Source organism: Barbatula barbatula (assembly GCF_947034865.1).
Source record: "Barbatula barbatula genome assembly, chromosome: 3".
NCBI classification, from domain to species: Eukaryota; Metazoa; Chordata; class Actinopteri; order Cypriniformes; family Nemacheilidae; genus Barbatula; species Barbatula barbatula.
Window position 1 is genome coordinate 2,565,100 of NC_136764.1, and position 20,210 is coordinate 2,585,309.

General features: G+C 39.9%; 1 protein-coding gene across 1 annotated transcript; it reads left to right on the forward strand.

Moving 5' to 3' along the window:
* The first annotated feature begins 1,650 nt into the window (after window positions 1-1,650).
* LOC306891707 (NLR family CARD domain-containing protein 3-like) lies at window positions 1,651-16,685 on the forward strand. The gene is made up of 12 exons (XM_079452185.1): window positions 1,651-1,779; window positions 3,114-3,236; window positions 3,675-3,717; window positions 4,313-4,423; window positions 4,602-4,653; window positions 5,495-5,699; window positions 5,790-7,557; window positions 7,874-8,047; window positions 8,458-8,631; window positions 13,921-14,094; window positions 14,462-14,635; window positions 15,693-16,685. The coding sequence occupies exons 2-12, from the start codon at window positions 3,149-3,151 to the stop codon at window positions 15,727-15,729; spliced, it is 3,000 nt and encodes a 999-aa protein (XP_079308311.1). The 5' UTR covers window positions 1,651-1,779; window positions 3,114-3,148; the 3' UTR covers window positions 15,730-16,685.
* Window positions 16,686-20,210: the final 3,525 nt, after the last annotated feature.

The following is a 20,210-nucleotide window of genomic DNA, read 5'->3' on the forward strand; positions in this document are numbered from 1 at the left end:
CATATATATATATATATTCATATTTAATTTGTCAAAAAAAACCTAGCAAAATGATTCGCTGCATCCGGGTGACCGTGTGTTATTAGTTTTGAGAGGTTGTTATATGGGAATAACAGACCTGCAAATGTCACGACTGGCCAATCAGAACCAAACGTTCCAACGGGTCGTGTAATAAGTGTCTGATAAAACGACTGATACCTGTGCGATATGATCCAGTCGAGTCTGCAGGAGTTTCACTGGATCTGTGAAATACATCTTTTCCTGCGGTTTCATCTTCACAATAATGAAAGGAATATGCAGGAAACAAAAGAGACGAGAAAAGCTGATAAATAAACAAAACCTTCACTTGGGCTGTCGACTGTTTTGCCAATTTGCAACGATTGTCCCCTGATAGCAAACTACACCTGACAGACGTCTGCATTCACATCTGGAAGACATTGTGTGCTCATCTGCAATACGTCTGATGGAAGATGTCACACAGACGTCTGTAATATATTTATCATTGAGAATGGATGTAAAACTGATATCAAGCAGATGTTTTTACACAGCAGATGTTTTCCAGATCTTTAGCAGATGTACCTGTGCTAGCTGGATCCTTTCCACACCAGGTGAACTCTGTCCATACAGCACACATAAACTCAATGAACTCTCAATAATATCATATATGGCAGTGGCTTTATCTATAGAATGAGAGTCGTTGTCAATGAATGTGTTGTTGGTTCATTGTCTGCATTTAGCATCACAACTGGGGCTGATCATTGTTCTGCTGTAGACGCAGTTTCTGGGTTTAGTTTGACTCACCTGGTCAGATATTGTCAGGTAGTTACAGTCGGCCTGACACACTCTGCACTGACCACTAAACTCTGGAAGACAAAATGTTTGTTACCTGACTTAAAAAGGTCTTAAATAAAAGTGAAAATCTGTTATTATACCAAAGTAAATCCCGCACTCACTTGTATTCATGCAGTCCTGACAGAATATATGACCACAGCTGGACACTACAAATGGTTTCCCTCTTCTCAGAAAACACTTATTACAGTGAAACCAATCCATGTCTCTGCAGGACCAACAAAACTAATTCTCATATTTACCTCAGAAATGATTTCTTATATAATCGTCGTGTAAAGGTGAATGTCGCGTGTTAACACGTAAGAATGTTTAAGTTGGTGTTTGTGTGAAGGGTTTAGCTGCAGTTCACAGAGTAACAGACCGAAACTGAAGCGAAACAAGTCCTGACAGAACCGGCTCGACTCGAGTGACGTGTCGTTGAGTAAAGTCTCCAGTAGAGGTCGCCAACGCCTCACGTCTCGATTGCGTCGTAGATCTACTTAACACACGCGGGTGTTTATAAAATGATTCATATTTCAACCATTTAAAGTCGCTCATTACTATACAAATAACTATACATACTTTTATCAAGACAACAAAAATAAGTGGAGTAAAAAATGTTGTAGTTAATCCATTTATGATTACATCATTCTAAGCGGTTTATGCGACCGGCACCAGATTAAACACCATCTTTGTTTTCTTAACCAAACTAAATATATCTCACAAAAGTATTATTATAATAGCAGTAAAACTACCACTGTAATTCAGAAGCCAATTAGCCGCAGCGAAAGGAAACACTACACAACACACTGCGATGTGTGTGTGTGTATCATTGTGTTTGAGCTCTTTCAAGGCTCCTCCTCCGTCATTACAGCTAACGGGAGAAACTGTTACAGCAGAAGACATTTTAAAGTGAGAAGAATCATCATTGTTATTAAAGAAGAAAATACTGTGAGTATCACATTTATTCAGTAGATTCATTTACATCGCGTTTATTGTTGTGTGTTGTTTTTTGTATTGAACTATTGCTCCTGTGTGACATATCGCTCATTGCTTCCTGAATTCTTCATAAGTCGCTTTGGATAAAATCATCTGCTAAATGACTAAATGTAAATGTTATTCTGTCATAAGGAAGCGTGTTTATAAACAGTAATGTGTGACTTGTTTGCCGATTCTCTTGTGAAAATACTCCATATAATGTGTAAGTGAAAGTGAAAGTGGAAGATTCATTCCTTTCTGGCAACAGACCAAGTCCGTACCAAGGGTACCAAGTGCTGAGGGGGGGGGGGCTACAACACAACACAACACAACTCACAAAACGCAAACATGGAGAAGCTAAGTGGGAGCGCTAATCGTAAATTTAAAAGAGAGAAGGATATCAGGAACGCAGACAATTTAAAATATAGACCGAAAATAGGCAATTTATTTACGCTAGTAAACGTTAGCTAGTCTGCTAAGGCACCGCCCGTCAACGGGTTCAGCTCAGCTAGCCAGAACATCTCTTCACTGCCGACTCGAGCTAATGTTCACAGCCCCGAGAGCGAAGAGCCCCAGCAGCATCTTCAACCGAAGACCCGGATTCTGCTGCGAGTGCGATCAGTGAGTGAAGCGGTGATGAGTCTCGAGTCTAACCGCATCTGAACCGCTCGAGTCTGCGAGCAGCAGCTGTTTCACATTCAAAGTCCAGAGAAATGCTCGTGTGAGATGTGTTTGCCAAATGAAATCAAGCATTTCAAATGTATACATGCTCTTCCCCATTATTTAGGATTGAAATTGTGTATTTTGCCAGATTATTTATCATTTCTTTTTGTCTCGTCTAATTGAGATAAATTGACAGATTTCCAAATGTTTATATTGCACTAAAATGTTTAACACTTGTCTGTCTTGTTGAACTGTGATGTGAAAGGTTGTTTTCTGTTTTAAAACAAGTTCAAAAGAGTTTAGGAGCAGATGATTCTGCATTTGATACATTTTTTTCTTGTGTTGCTCCATGAAAATGCTGTAAATTTAGTTTGTTTATTGTTGTTGAGATAAAACAGCAGATTTCTAAATGTTTATATTGCGCTATAACCTGATTGTCCTGTTGAATTCTGAGGTGATTTCTGTTTAAAATGAGCTAAGGACCAAAACTTCTTTCTAGGAGATTCAATGGATTTTTGTTTGTCTTGTCTGTGATCTTCCTCTGTGATGGCTCTATCAATGCATTTGTGTTTGGAGTTGGTGTTGTTAAATAAATATTGGAGGCTTTGAAAGTTGCTTATTTTATTTTTTTTATTCTAACGCAGTTTGACAGACAGTAGTCTGGGCTATTTATTTGGAAATGGACCCCAAAAGAAAGCAGGAGTCAAGATCAGAGGTAAGAAAGCAGGAGCAGAAACTGCGAGATTATCCCCGTGAATCACTTGCAGGTAAGTCCGTGTTTAATCAACTTAAATTGGGGAAATGTGTATGATGTGCTGCTACTGATCGTAATGCGTCTCGAACTTGCTGAAGTTCATGTTAGTAAACTGTTGCTTTTACTTTAATTTCTGTGCAGCTTGCAATCTGAATTGAGATTTTACTGTTAAACATTACCTTTGCATTTAACAAATAACTGACGCCAGCTAGCTGTTACTTTCTTTACTATCTTTCTTTAGATATTGAGCTGTAGTTTATGGTTTATTTTGATGTGACGGTGGTTAATACTTTCTCAGTATCAGTAAACATTAGCAGTCAGTGCAGTGCACACATGGTAGGCGAACAATTCCTGTTCAATATTTCTGAGTTCTGATACAAAAGCCTTTAAGTGCCATCTGACATTTTGCTCTGGTTTAAAGAAGTGTATAACACAGTATTTTTATTTGCAGGATCAATGTTTGCTCAATCAATGATGTTCTCCTGGTTTGAACGGTGAGATGATTAAAATATTTTAATATACAAATTTGTCCTTTTTAACTGTAATTGAGAAACGTGTTACATGTGTTTGGTTTGTCTGATAGCTGTCAGAGTTTATACTTAAATCAACTTTGTGAAGATTTGCTTCATGCAAACTAATTCATTACAAATTAATATTAGTTTGTGTGGGGAGGGGTTTCTTTGGTTTTCTTTATTGTTTGTATTATTAAATTCTCTTTAGATGAGCAGGGTTCATATCTCACTATAGCACTGAGGAGGAATTACATTTTAATCTTTCTGTATCACTTGCAGAGGGATTTTAAAAGGTTGGACTAAAGACAGATTCAGTTTTCTTGCTTCAAACAGGGATACATGAGATTGTAGCTACATTTATACATTAAATATATATTACATGTACGCAATAGTGGTCCTTACAAATATGTTGAACTATAATAGTTTAATTTAGCAGAAATTACTTTTTACTTTATTGTCTGAGCCTGCATGAGAAATATTTTTTATTCATATATCCTATATTTATTCTAATATACTATACAAATTTATCACATTACTGATACATTGCATAAACTCATTATAATATATGTTGTTTTAGTTTGACTGGTGGAGAATCTCCTAAACCCAGCTGTGTGTCCATGAAGAGTGAAGCATCAATGGGTGATCCACTTAACTTCAGTTCAGGAGACTGTGATGATCCAGATGTGAGGTGAGAACAGTCTGATGGTTTAGACGAGTAAATCACTTCATCAGTCTTTATTCTCTGATCTGAGTCTGTGCTGTTGATGTTACTGCAGATATTCACTGAACACTTTACTGACAGATACACACATTAATCCATGTGTTCACTGTATGAAACACATATTTCATTTATTGTTACATTACAGAAACACAACAAATGTCTCAATCAAAGGGAAGCACATGGAGTCTGTTTTCCAGGTGAGTGTGTGTGTGTTTGTGTGTGTGTGTGTGTGTGTGTCTGTCTGTGTGTGTCAGTGTGTGTCAGTGTGTGTCAGTGTGTCTGTGTCTGTGTGTGTGTGTCTGTGTCTGTGTCTGTGTCTGTGTCTGTGTCTGTGTCTGGTCTGTGTGTGTGTAAAGTTGAGAAATGGATGCAAAGCAATTACTGTGTAACAACCGTTTATTTAAATATTTATTAGGGATTTTTTTTACAGAATTCTCTTTTAAAGAATGTGTCTATTTTAGTATTTTGCTTTGATTAACAATAATTTATTTTACATTCGTTTGATTTACATTCAATATCATGTTTCATTCACAGTTTATTCAGAAATGTAGATGCTCTTCTTCAAATGAGGCTTTAAAATAATTTTACCCCAAAATATGTTAATAAACCCAAAATCAAAGCTGTATGTTTAAGAGGCGTTTCATGAGATTCTTTTACTGTCAGTCGTACTGCAGCTTTACACAGATTACTGTTATTATTACTGATGATTCTGAAACATGTTTAGATGTTTAGTTTCAAACTGATTCATTGTAGTAAGAAGTCACGATCATATTGATTTGAAATAGATCTCAGTGTGTTATCAATGCTGATGTGTATTTGATGCTTTGAGAATCATTTGAAGGCAAAATATGAATTAAAGAAAATATGATTTTGTTTCTGTAGTTTTGATGTGTGTTTATAGTGTTTAAATGTGTTATAGGTTTCATGAAATGAGGTTCAAGCAATTTAGAAAAAACTGTGTTCACTAAAATGAGCATTAAAACCTTTTTCTGCCCTCATAAGAAAACTAAATCATGTGTGTTTGAACAATGTTTTCAGGAGCTTGAGCACAAACTCATCTCTCTGATGAAGAAAGAGCTGAAGATCTTCAAGAGTCTACTGAGTCCAGATTACCCATCATGCTCTGAGAGAGAAGAGGAGGATGATGAAGATCAGATCAGAGTCAGAGAGATGTTTCTGAAGATCACACTGAACGTCCTGAGGAAGATGAAGCAGACAGACCTCGCTAACAAACTACAGACCAGTAAGAGATTCATGAATTTATTCCTGTGGATTATTTTTTTTATTTGACATTTCATGCATTTAACTTATTTTGTTTTCCTTTACACAACAGAATTCACCCCTTTATACATGAAGAAACACAAATCCAGACTAAAAGAGAAATTCCAGAGAATGAATGAAGGAATCTCAAGTCAAGGAAGCTCAACACTTGTGAATGAGATCTACACAGAGCTGTACATCACAGAGGGAGGGAGTGAAGACATCAATAATGAACATGAGGTGAGACAGATTGAGACGGCATCCAGAAGATCAGAGACACAAGAAACACAAATCAAATGTAATGACATCTTTAAAGTCTCACCTGAACTAAACAAACCCATCAGAAGTGTGCTGACTAAAGGAGTCGCTGGAATTGGAAAAACAGTCTCTGTGCAGAAGTTCATTCTGGATTGGGCTGAAGAAAAAACAAATCAAGATCTTCACTTCATATTTCCACTTCCTTTCAGAGAACTGAATCTGATCAAACAGACAAATATCAGTCTGATGGATCTTCTTCATCAGTTCTTCACAGATACAACAGAACTGAGATCGACAGACTTTGATGATTATAAAGTTGTGTTTATCTTTGATGGTCTGGATGAGTGTCGTCTTCCTCTAGATTTCTCAAAGAATCCGAGTTTGTTTGATGTCAGAGAATCAGCGTCAGTGGATGTGCTGCTGACAAACCTCATCAAGGGGAATCTGCTTCCTTCTGCTCTGATCTGGATCACCTCTCGACCAGCAGCAGCCAATCAGATTCCTCCTGAGTGTGTTGATCTGATCACAGATGTACGAGGATTCAATGACCCTCAGAAGGACGAGTATTTCAGGAAGAGAATCAATGATGAGAGTCTGGCCAACAGAATCATCACACACATAAAATCATCCAGAAGTCTGTACATCATGTGTCACATCCCAGTCTTCTGCTGGATTTCAGCCACTGTTCTCCAGAGAATGTTGAGTGAAGCAGAGAGTCCAGCACAGATCCCCAAGACTCTCACTCACATGTTCACACACTTCCTGATGTTTCAGATCAAACTGAAGAGTCAGAAGTATGATGGGAAATGTGAGGTAGATCTTCAGCAGGCTAGAAAGAGTCTTGAGTCTCTGGGAAAACTGGCTTTTCAACAGCTGGAGAAAGGGAACCTGATCTTCTATGAGGAGGATCTGAGAGAGTGTGACATTGATGTCAGAGAAGCGTCAGTGTACTCAGGAGTTTGTACTCAGATCTTCAGAGAGGAGTTTGGACTGAACCTGGGGAAGGTGTTCAGCTTTGTGCATCTGAGCGTTCAGGAGTTTCTCGCTGCTTTATTCAAGTTTCTGTCATTTCTTCAGCAAACATCAGAAAACTTCAGCGGATTGAGATCAAACATGAGTGATTTACTGAAGAGTGAAGTGGACAAGGCCTTACAGAGTGAGAACGGACACCTGGATCTTTACCTCAGATTTCTTCTGGGTCTCTCACTGGAGTCCAGTCAGACAATCTTACGAGATCTGATGACACAGACAGGAAGAAGCTCTGACAGTAAACAGGAAATAGTCGAGTACATTAAGATGAAGATCAGAGAGAATCTCTCTCCAGAGAAATCCATCAATCTGTTTCACTGTCTGAATGAACTCAATGATCATTCTCTAGTGCAGGAAGTACAAACATATGTGAACAGAGGAGATGAGTTTAGTCTTGCTGGAGTCCGTCTCTCTCCTGCTCAGTGGTCGGCTCTGGTGTTTGTGTTACTGAACTCCGAAGAGAAACTGGATGAGTTTAATCTGAGGAAATATGATCGATCAGATGAATGTCTTCTGAGGCTTCTGCCAGTGATCAAAGCATCCAGAACAGCTCAGTGAGTCATTTACCTGCAGTTTCACCTGAACATCTAACAGTCCACATTACTGTCGTTAATGTCCTACAGAGACACAATAAAACATGATGGAATTGTTCACTGCATCTGTAGAGTGAGAGCTGCTCTCTTGTGGCTTTTTTCTGATTTTCATTCATTTGTTTTTTATTTATAATCGTCTGTCAGGGTTCAGTTCTTGCAGTGATTCTCTATCAGGTGCAGATGTTGCTTCAGCTCATGTGCAGATGATTCTCATTGTTCAAACATTATCTCTTCATGTGTTTATATCTTCACTGTTATCTTGTTATTTCTCTCTTAGTCTGAGTCGCTGTTATCTGACAGAGAAAAGTTGTTCATCACTGGCGTCAGTTCTCAGATCAAACTCCTCAAGTCTGACAGAACTGAACCTGAGTTACAATAATCTGAAGGATTCAGGAGTGAAGCTGCTCTCTGATGGACTGAAGAATACAAACTGTAAACTGAAGACATTACAGTAAGAAAATCCTTAAAGCAATAAAGTTAAACATGTGTATGTATTATGTAAATGAAGGTCTTCATAAGTTTATCAGAATCATCTTTATATGTAAGAGACTCAACAGTGACTGTCAGTCAATGACTCTCTGTTGATTCAGATTCATACAGAATTATCACCAAACTGAGATCATTTTAATAACTAACTTCAATATATTAAACTATTCATGATATTATTGTAAACTGACAGCGATTTACAATCATTTCATTTATTACTTGTATCTTGTAAAAAGGGACATCATTTGATACATTATTAAAAAGATTATTCAATTATTATTCATCAAAGTATAAATAACTATATTAAATAATTGTGCTATTAATAATGGTCTAAATGTTATTTTCATTATTTCATTTATTTTCTTCTCTCTTCAGTCTGTCTGGTTGCAGTATTGGATCTGAAGGTTGTGTTGCTCTGACTTCAGCTCTGAGATCAAACCCCTCACATCTGACACAACTGGATCTGAGAGGTAATAATCCAGAAGATTCAGGAGTGAAGCTGCTCTCTGATCTACTGAAGGATCCACACTGTCAACTACAGAAACTACTGTGAGTTACTGATCAAATTATCATTTAGTTATATACTCACTTTTTTTAATAATCTCAAGTGACTGTCGAGTATTTTTGCTGTTTATGTTTTGCTGTTTCACTCTTGTTCTTGTGTAAATTTGATGTAGTTGACAGTGGCAGCGTTTCAACAAAACCTCAGTTATGGCAAAAGTTCCTCCGGCCAAACAATAACGATATTCCAAAGTAACGTCACCATAAATGATGAGGGTAATGTCCTCTTAATAGAAGTCTGATAATTGATATTTGTCGATATAAAACTACTGACAACATTCAAACAACAAATGTAATGTAACTATTAAAATGCTCTCATCATAAACAGAAAACTAATTTACTTACTAAAAAAGCCTTTTCATGCCCTTCATACCAGAACTACTTCTGTCTTTAAATCATTTCACTATTAGATCCTTGTTCATTACTAAATGTGACGCTGCTTGTGAAAAGAAAGCAAAAGCAAAAGTATTTTCACTGTCTTCTACATGAAATCATCCTACAGAATATTCTGTGAAAATATAACAACAATATCTTCAATATTGACTGAATAATGTAATTTTAATAAATTTAATAAGTTAATGCTTGAAATTAACTTTGTTAGATTTTGAGACCTTAGTTTGGGTTCCCTTTCGAGTGCGCATGTGAAACTCCTCCTCTTTTTCACTTTTCCTGAAGTCCTATAGGATAACGCCAGTAAAAAAACTAGCCAATTGTCACAAGACATGCAACAGTATGCAAATACTGACGAGTCTAGACAGTATATATACAGTGCATGAGACGACAATTCCTCAGAATCTTTTTTTTCACGCTGCCATCGTTGAAGACGCAATTAGAAACTTCTTTCACCGCATCCGATGGCTTCATTCTGTCGTCTTTGAGCGGGCCCCATTGGCCCGCAGGATACTCACGAGCACTGCATTGCCTGCCTGGGCCTTGCTCTCGCGGAAGATGCGAGTCTGATTGCGCGCACTGTGCGGACCCGGCGCGTGTCTTGAGGACTCGCAGGAACATCGCTCGAGGACTCATAGGGTCGAGGCTCACCGCCGCCATCGAGCCGCTGGTGAGTCCACCCATTCCACGAGGTGGCGGCGACGACCCGGCTCCGGGCCCCCGTCCTCTGCCGTCACTTCATTCCCCAGTCCTCTACGTGGACGAGAGCCTTCGTCCCCCGCCTTCCATCGCGGACGCCGTTTCCTTCGGCACTGAGGAGGACTATGACTCCATGTCCATCTCTGCTTCACACAAAGGACTGGGGAGGATCGGAGCGGGATGGTCCTGATCCATAGAGCCCCCTGGACCTCCACAAGGAGTTCGTAAGGGTTCTCGAGAAGGCCGTAAGCGAGCTCGATATCACCTGGGATTCACCTGAGGAGCCGGCAAAAAGTAGGCTCGACTCCTTGTACTTTCAGGCGAGCCGCCGCCAGGCCACGTTAAAGAGGAGTGCGCCGTTTTTCCCAGACGTCCACGAGCACGTGGTGAAATCCTGGTCTGCACCTCAGTCGGCGCGCGTTCACGCAGCTACGCTGGCCATGTTCGCCCACGTGGTTGGGGCTGAAGCCCACGTTTTTTTTCTCGCCAGTGCATTTAGCCTCGCTAGGCCAGCGTGCTCCCCTTAACGGTCACCTGACGTTAACCCCCGAACAGATTTGGCCGTTATGTCTGTTTCTGGACGCGTGGAAGGCCATTCCAGGCATCTCTCTTTGGCTACTAAACGTGATAGAACACGGGTACTCCCTGCAGTTCAGACGCAGACCTCCCCACTTCAGCGGTGTGGTTCCGTCGCTGACGTCAGCGCAAAACGAGCCTGTGTTGAGGCAGGATCTGCAGCCTGCTCAAGAAAGGAGCGATCGAGCGTGTCCCTCCGAACGAGCGGGAAAGCAGGTTTTACAGACGGTATTTTGTAGTGCCCAAGCGAGATGGTGGTCTGCGTCCGATTCTGGACTTGAGACCCGTCAACCGAGCGCTTCACAAGCGAGCGTTCATAATGACAACTCTAAAACAGATCCTGGCACAAGTGCGTCCCGGGGACTGGTTTGTAACCGTAGATCTGAAGGATGCGTTCTTTCATGTTCAGATGGTCAAGCGCCACCGAAGGTTCCTGCGCTTCGCAATCGAGGATTCAGCGTACCAATTGGCTGTCCTCGCATTCGGACTGGCATTAGCTCCGCGCACATTCTCAAATTGCGTGGACCCTGTGCTTTCCCCTCTCAGAGCAAGCAGAATGCGCATTCTCAATTATCTGGACGATTGGCTGATTTTAGCCCACTCTCGGAAGGCGCTAATTGGTCACACGCAGATGCTGCTTTGTCACTTGACATCCCTGGGGCTGCGCGTGAACATGCAGAAGAGCAAACCCACACCGAGTCAGTCTATAACGTATCTGGGGGTATGTTTCGACTCAGTGGAGATGCACACTTGCCTCTCCCCAGAGCGGACGGAGTCCATCTCTTTAGCTCTACATTTGTTCCCCTGAGGGAGTTCCAGAGGCTGATCGGCATGTACTCTTTATCAGAGAAGCGCATATCCCCGGTCATCCAAACCGTGGAGCGGCCATGCTTTCGAGGGAGGGTCTTCTGCACGGGGAATGGAGGCTTCATCCCGACTCAGTCCTGTTAATTTGCTTCGGGAAGGCGGAAGTGGATCTATTCACCACAAGCGAGAAGGCACACTGCCCATTGTATTTCTCGCTGGTACGTTGGCCGGCCGTTCGGCTTTACGTGTTTCCTCCGGTGAAGATTTTACCCCTAGTGCTGTGCAAAATCAGAGATGAGACGGCGTCAGTGATTCTCGTCGCTCTATTTTGGCCGAATCAACCATGGTTTCCGGACCTGAGGGAGTTGTTGACGGCACCGCCGTGGCGGATTCCCATCAGGAGAGACCTGTTGTCCCAAGTGAACGGCACGATTTGGCACCCCAGCCCAGAGTTGTGGAACCTCCATGCCTGGCCGCTTCGGGGGTTCTAACTGCACTCCCTCAGTGTGTGCTGAATACTATTTCGGAGTCTGGTGCGCCGTCTACCAGACGTTTATACGCTCTAAAATGGGGGGTGTTTGCTAAATGGTGCAGCAGTAACAATATCGACCCGGCGTCCTGCCCCGTGTCTGATATTTTATCTTTCCTGCAGCACAGGCTGGACAACGGCGGCCTCCCTTCTACGCTGAAGGTTTATGTGGCGGCTATCGCCTCGTTTCGTTCCCCGGTTGATGGGCAATCGATTGGTAGGCACATGCTGGTGGTCAGATTCCTCAGAGGAGCGAGGAGACTTTTCCCCCCGCGAACCCCTTCGGTGCCGCCCTAGGACTTAGCGCTCGTGTTGAAGGCTCTCTCTTCTCCCCCTTTCGAGCCTTTGGACGTGGCTTCTGTAAGAGAGCTCACTCTAAAAACCATTCTCCTTCTCGCCCTTGCTTCGGCTAAGCACATAGGGGATTTACAAGCGCTCTCAGTCGGCGCTGAATTCATTTGTTTTGGACCCGGCGACTGCAGCGTCACTCTCCGGCCGAAATCGGATTATGTGCCAAAGTCCATGTCTACCCCTTTTAGAGCACAGGTCATTTCTTTGCCTGCTTTGTCTTCCGAGTCGTCAGACTCGCAGGATGCTAATGCTCAGAGAGCAGTCTGCCCGGTAAGGGTCTTGCGGGCTTACATTGATCGCAAGGCCGAGTTTCGGCAGTCTGAGCAGCTCTTTATTTGTTTTGGCGGATCGTACTATAGGCCGGGCTGTCTCAAAACAGAGGCTCTCTCACTGGGTGGTGGACGCTATTACCTTGGCATACGAGAGTCAGGGTCAGAACTGCCCCTTCGTTATCAGAGCTCATTCGACTAGGGCTATCGCCTCTTTGTGGGCCTGGTCTAAGGGCAGATCTATTCAGGACATATGCTGTGCAGCTGGCTTGTCTTCACAGAACACCTTCGCCAGGTTCTACAGATTGGATGTGTCCTCGTTGGCGTCTCAAGTCCTCTCGGTGAGTGCTGATCACGCTTTATCTTCTACCTTGTAATTTCTTGTGCTACACAGTTGTTGCCCCATTGCTGTTTACACTGTGCTTGGTGTACTTTATGTTCGCTATTATATCGCCCGGGATTCCGTGCTTGTTCTACAGCTGTGGTGTCTGCCCTATTCAGCGCAGCCCGCTGCATTCGTTGGGTTTGGATATGCAAATTTGCCAAGAGCCCAATCTAGCAGTTCAGTGGCGTGTTCAGTGATCTAGCAGTTCATAGGCCGGTTTCAGCCAATCAGCTGTTAACGCTTGGGACAACCTCGCGAATGATTTGATTTGTATGCACCACATACTTTGTGTGTTATCCCAGTTGTCGGGCTATTTTTGCTAGCTCTCACAGCGGAATTGTTCTACCGTTCCATATGCGGTTCTCCGCAATGTCAAAGTGACCGCTCTCGAAAGGGAACGTCTCTGGTTACTTTCGTAACCTCGGTTCTCTGAGAAGCGGGAACGAGACATTGCGTAGAACGCCGTGTTCGCCACTTATCACCGGGCAGGCGTTTTCTCGTAGATTCTGAGGAATTGTCGTCGCATGCACTGTATTTGCACTGTCTAGATTCGTCAGTATTTGCATACTGTTGCATGTCTTGCGACAATTGGCAAGTTTTTTTTACTGGCGTTATCCTATAGGACTTCAGGAAAAGTGAAAAAGAGGAGGAGTTTCACATTCGGTTCTCCGCAATGTCTTGTTCCCGCTTCTCAGGGAACCGAGGTTACAAAAGTAACCGGAGACGTTTTCACAGGGTCACAAATGTTTACATGCTGATCAATAACGCCAATGCTCAATATAGATAAAAAGGTTGTGGTTCATAAAATATCACAAATCTGGTGGAAAGGTTGGAGACTTTTAGCAAACAGTAAACAGACTGACAGATACAAATCCTTTAAAGTTGCTGTATTTAGTTTATTGTTGTGAATCTATTGACCTGCACTACTGTTGTTAACATGAACACGTGTCTGCTGCTCTTCATGCGGCGTGTCTTTGGTGGAGAGAAGCAGCGCACGCGGATCAGAAAGGGTTGACCTCTGACCCCGCTGTCTGCACTTGGATTCTCTGTCCTTGTTCCCTCAACACGTTCCTTCATACGATATCCTGAAACATAGAAATGAGATCAGAAGTGATCATTAAAGATCCTTCTGTTAATGCTTTGACTGTTATTCATCTCTGTGGCAAGTGCAGCATTATTCACATCAGAAAGATCCATCATGCAGTCAGAAAACAGTCATAAGTGTCTTACTAACATTGTGACTCACTGTTATCTTGTTATTTCTCTTTCAGTCTGAGTCGCTGTAATCTGACAGAGAAAAGTTGTTCATCACTGGCGTCAGTTCTCAGATCAAACTCCTCAAATCTGACAGAACTGAACCTGAGTCTCAATAATCTGAAGGATTCAGGAGTGAAGCTGCTCTCTGATGGACTGAAGAATACAAACTGTAAACTGAAGACATTGCAGTAAGAAAATCCTTAAAGCAATAAAGTTAAACATGTGTATGTATTGTGTAAATGAAGGTCTTCATAAATTTATCAGAATCATCTTTATATGTAAGAGACTCAACAGTGACTGTCAGTCAATGACTCTCTGTTGATTCAGATTCATACAGAATTATCACCAAACTGAGATCATTTTAATAACTAACTTGATATATTAAACTGTTGATGTTATTATTGTGATTTACATCTTTAAATTTATTACTTCTATCTTGTAAAAAGGGACATAATTTGATACATTGATGAATAATAAAAATATATTAAATAATTGTTCTATTAATTATTGTCTAAATGTTATTGTCATTATTTCATTATTTTCTTCTCTCTTCAGTCTGTCTCTCTGCAGTATTGGATCTGAAGGTTGTGTTGCTCTGACTTCAGCTCTGAGATCAAACCCCTCACATCTGACACAACTGGATCTGAGAGGTAATAATCCAGAAGATTCAGGAGTGAAGCTGCTCTCTGATCTACTGAAGGATCCACAATGTCAACTACAGACACTACTGTGAGTTATTTATTATTTTTAAATCATTATATTTCTATAAACTATTACCACACTGTAGGGTTTGCTCAAACTAGTCGACATGAATGCTCTGGCATGACATTTTAAGCTTGATGTCGACTAGTCGCGGGTCATGTAGGCTAATAAATATATTGACGTTGTTCTAAAGTCGTAGGCCGTCACAAACAAACTCGACACATGTTTCTGTTGTTTCATCTATTAGTGCTCATGACACTTTCAGTGGACTTGTTGTAAATGCAAGTGAAGTTTGGTTCACAACGTAAAGCTGCTGTAGAGATCCACCTGCTGCTCTTTTACTACCAGCGACCTCACGCTTTAAAATAGTTTTATTTTAGTTGTTGTTGCTCTCGTGCAATAGATGAAAAATACTTTATATATATTAAGAAATTAAGAAAATAAAGTCCACCCAACCTTACTTTCGTCTGCAAAACACAGATAGCTGTTGGTAGCCATAAACTTCTACTGTATGGATACAAAACCAATGACAAGACAATGAGGACAAATGTTTTATCAAAATATCGTTTGCGAGAAGAAAGTCATACAGGTTTGGAATGACACAAGGTGTAAATGATTAAATAATTTTCTTTTTTAGGGACCAGTTGTTATAAACCTGAATACATTTCTTTGTTGTGCTGAACACAAATAAACACGAGAGTTTGTAACTCAGCCGTTGTGGGTCACCATTGACTCCCATAGTAGTCTTTTAATTTTTGGGTGAACTGTTCCTTTAAGTATCCAGTCAACAAAATAATCTTTATTAGACACATTTTAGGACTAGTCTTATTCAGTATATACAAAAATACATATTTGTTGCGAGACATTTTGAAGTTGATTTATTTACTGTGGACAAGTGACAGAAATGTTTTGTACTCACACTTGTGTTAATGTCGGTGTGGTTGCACTTCTTGTGTTGTGTTCTCTCTCTCAGATTAATTTAATATGATTTGTAAGTATAAAGTCATTGTGACATGATGTTGATAATGACTGAGATGAGTGAATATTAATATCATATCTGATGTTTCTCCTCAATGTTTTACAGTATTAAGCCTCGACTGAAACAATCACATGAAGAGTGAAAGGATTCCCTTCATTCAGTAAAGATCATCTGAGCCTTTTTCTCTCTGAAGACTGTGACATCACCGCTGACGGCTGTGAAGCGCTAAAAAGTGTCTTATTTATCATTATTTCCATTTGTATAACATTCTGATCTCATATTCTGTATCATCCTGTATCTCTGAGCTCCTAAAGTCTGACGTGTGTCTGGTCACAATACATTATTACATGGTCAATGGACACCTACATTTACTGCTTTAAAGTTAATTTAATAAAGAATAAACTTATAATAAAATTATAGTTTTAGGCATCAGACAAATTGATGCTTAAATGATCGTTGACATAAAACAATATAATGACTTTTTCAACATGTGAGGGAGTGTAAGTGATGATGAATATTGATGTGTTTCACACCTGGAGAGATAAACACCAAACACCTATAATGGACATCAAGGTGAAATATTCTGAAGCAACTAGAACAAAGAATGTGATGAAACTTCATATGTTTTATTGGTCATTTCTTTATCAAATGGTTCAGACTATGATCAACATGAGCACACAGTTACACATCATATGTCTGTCATGTGTTCTGTCTTTAACATGAACTGATTTAATAAGATCAGAGATTCAGTGATGCTGCAACTTTCCTGAAAGAAAACTGTAAATAACTGTTAACATATAGTGTGCAAAGTATTGAGCAATAAAGTAAATAAATATGAATACTAACAATGCACACGCATAACAAAAAACACTTTATTGGTGGTGTGGAATGATCTATAGCCGAGCACAGTATACAGATCTGAGTGTTTCTGTGATGTATTCACTGAGTTTTAGTCTTTATATTGAGATGTGATTTCAGAAATATATTACAGACAGTGACGGCTGAGAGCGCACTCTGTATATTTTCTTTATTTTACAAATGCACTTCTGTTGTCAATGTTATTGTACACAAATAAAAGTTTAAACACTTTACACTGTCAAATGATGTCTTACACATATATGTTTGATCACAAATGACGAGTTGATTCTGATACTGGGGGGGGGGGGTGTCTCCAAGATGGCGCCGTGACACGTGGTTTTGTAAGCTGAGAAACAAATCAGGTAATTCTCACAAGTTCAATTCAATTTTATTTATATAGCGCTATTCACAATTTCCATTGTTCCAAATCAGCTTTACAGGGAAAAAACATAAATCAGGTAAAACACAGTACAAATGAAAACACAAATACCATTAAGTTTCTAGCTACTATCGTTATGTTGTTTATTGTGGTCGATTTAGATTCAATATTGAAGTTCGAGTAGCGCAACAATTGATCCATCATCAGTTTCACTGCACAATTCAGAAAATGTCTGTAGATCTTGACGCAGAGATGGAGATCAAAACTATAAAAGAGAAGAGAAGTTTTACTGATACTCACTCGAATGCGTGTAAAGTAAAAAACGGAGGAAGTTGTGATTCTTGCTCAAGCACACCGAGCAAAAATCAGCCTCCCAAAAAGCAAAATAATGATGTTGACACCTCTGCCAAACGAAGTGAACTTTCTCTGAGTGATGTGCAGGAGAATATCATCCGAATTCTCTCTGAGAAAATCAACCAGTGATCCGATCCGAAAATATTAAACTAGGAAACAGAGGATTGCGGTAGATGGATATTACTCGTGTTAGATCAGAATGACGAAAACAATTTATTAATACACTGTTATGCCACCAACAACAAAGTGAACATCGATTTACTTTTGTCAAATATTGAGTCTCCAGCATTTATTTTCCGATCCTTCAGCCAAAGTTATGTGGGAGGAGATTTCAATACTGTGTTGAATAAAACCATTGATAGATGGCCTCCTAAAACTAGCCCAGACCCTTCTAGTGAACTGGATCATGTATGTTTAAGGGTCTTATAGATGTGTGGCGATGTCAGAATCCAGACAGGAAAGAATATACATGAGGACTCATCTCTTCATTCTCGTATTGACTATTGACTTGTGTCTAATGATTTAACTAATAATGTTTCATGTATTGACAGAACCTTGCATAATAAAGGAATATTTATAATAAAAAATACACTGTTAACGATTTGCTTGTAAAATGTAAAATGTTTAGTCTTTTTTCTTGTTTTCCAGTAAAATTGTCTACAAATTCTTGAATCAAGATGCATTTTCTCGATGAGCAAAATGACCTTAGAAAATAAGTCCTGTTTTTAGTAAAAGAAAAGACATTTCAGTATATTTGTGCTTAAAACAAGCAAAAAAATCTGCCAATGGGGTAAGAACATTTGAATTGAGTGACTAAGAAAAAGGTGAACCTTAATTCAAGATTATTTTCCTTTCCCATTGGCATGTTAAAATCCTTTAACATCATATGTTAACAAATAGAACCTTATTGTAAGTGTTACTAAAAAGTCAGTAGTAACAAAAACAAATTTGAATAAAAGTTGTATTATATATACATGGTCAATACTTACAGAAACCCATAAACCCATAAACCCATGAACCCATAAACCCATAAACCAATAAACCCATAAACCCATAAACCAATAAACCCATAAACCCATAAACCCAAAAACCCATAAACCCATAAACCCAAAAACCCATAAACCCATAAACCCATAAACCCATAAACCCATTAACCCATGAACCCATGAACCCATAAACCCATAAACCCATGAACCCATAAACCCAAAAACCCATAAACCCATAAACCCCAAAAACCCATAAACCCATAAACCCATGAACCCATGAACCCATGAACCCATAAACCCAAAAACCCATAAACCCATGAACCCATGAACCCATGAACCCATAAACCCATAAACCCATAAACCCATAAACCCATAAACCCATAAACCCATAAACCCATGAACCCATAAACCCAAAAACCCATAAACCCATAAACCCATAAACCCATGAACCCATGAACCCATGAACCCAAAAACCCATAAACCCATAAACCCATGAACCCATTAACCCATAAACCCATAAACCCATAAACCCATAAACCCATGAACCCATAAACCCATAAACCCATAAACCCATAAACCCATAAACCCATAAACCCATGAACCCATAAACCCATAAACCCATGAACCCATAAACCCAAAAACCCATAAACCCATAAACCCATGAACCCATGAACCCATTAACCCATAAACCCATAAACCCAAAAACCCATAAACCCATAAACCCATAAACCCATAAACCCATAAACCCAAAAACCCATAAACCCATAAACCCATAAACCCATGAACCCATGAACCCATGAACCCAAAAACCCATAAACCCATAAACCCATGAACCCATGAACCCAAAAACCCATAAACCCAAAAACCCATAAACCCAAAAACCCATAAACCCATAAACCCATTAACCCATAAACCCAAAAACCCATAAACCCATAAACCCATAAACCCATAAACCCATAAACCCATAAACCCAAAAACCCATAAACCCATAAACCCATAAACCCATGAACCCATGAACCCATGAACCCAAAAACCCATAAACCCATAAACCCATGAACCCATGAACCCAAAAACCCATAAACCCAAAAACCCATAAACCCAAAAACCCATAAACCCATAAACCCATTAACCCATAAACCCAAAAACCCATAAACCCATAAACCCATAAACCCATAAACCCATAAACCCATTAACCCATAAACCCATAAACCCATAAACCCATAAACCCATAAACCCATAAACCCATAAACCCATAAACCCATAAACCAATAAACCCATAAACCCCATAAACCCATGAACCCATGAACCCATGAACCCATAAACCCATAAACCCATTAACCCATAAACCCATTAACCCATAAACTCAGGTTGCAAAAGCGGACCAAACTGTGACACTAGAGCTGAAAAAAGATATAAGATGTGTTACTTGCTCACAGTTTGACACGATTCTGTTTATTATAAACGTTTAAGATTTAAATGATCATTTAAATGTTTTCCCCTTTATACATTAACATTAAGGGGTGTAAATATTTGGGATTGCATTTGCTATACCGTTGGGTTTAGCGAAATTCAATGTTGTTTTGGAAATGCATTTCAAGATCGCGCTCCTCTCTCCTCCGATTGTCATTGTGTGTGTGCGCCACCTTGTGGTCATTTTTCAGTATTGAAGTTTGCGCAGTGTTGAGGTTTAGATCTCATTCATCGTACAGCAGTAAACTAGTTTCGGTTCACAACGCGATCAAACTTTGCTTGGAGAAATATAAACCTGTAAGTTTATTTATATCTTTAACGTTCATTGATGTGTTAACAGAATATTGATTCTTTAATCGATATAAAATCATTTTAACACCGAAATAAAACGTATCACAAAAGTTACCGTTTGGTCTGGTTTTGTCTTCGTTGTAAACACACATGATATTTATGTTTTACACTATTTTAAGCAACATATAGCACTTAAACGTTTAAAAAGTTTTACTGCAACATCACCTAATTTTAACCGAAATGCAAAGTTGTAAAAACATTTTGTGTTTTCTGGGTCAAGATCCA

What these genes read in the sequence shown, in the direction of transcription:
- LOC306891707 (XM_079452185.1), top strand. Translation starts at nt 3,149, where the DNA reads ATGGACCCCAAAAGAAAGCAGGAGTCAAGATCAGAGGTAAGAAAGCAG. An exon ending in TGTGATGATCCAGATGTGAG is followed by an intron (nt 4,424 to 4,601) that starts GTGAGAACAGTC and finishes GTTACATTACAG; the next exon opens with AAACACAACAAATGTCTCAA. An exon ending in AAAGCATCCAGAACAGCTCA is followed by an intron (nt 7,558 to 7,873) that starts GTGAGTCATTTA and finishes TTTCTCTCTTAG; the next exon opens with TCTGAGTCGCTGTTATCTGA.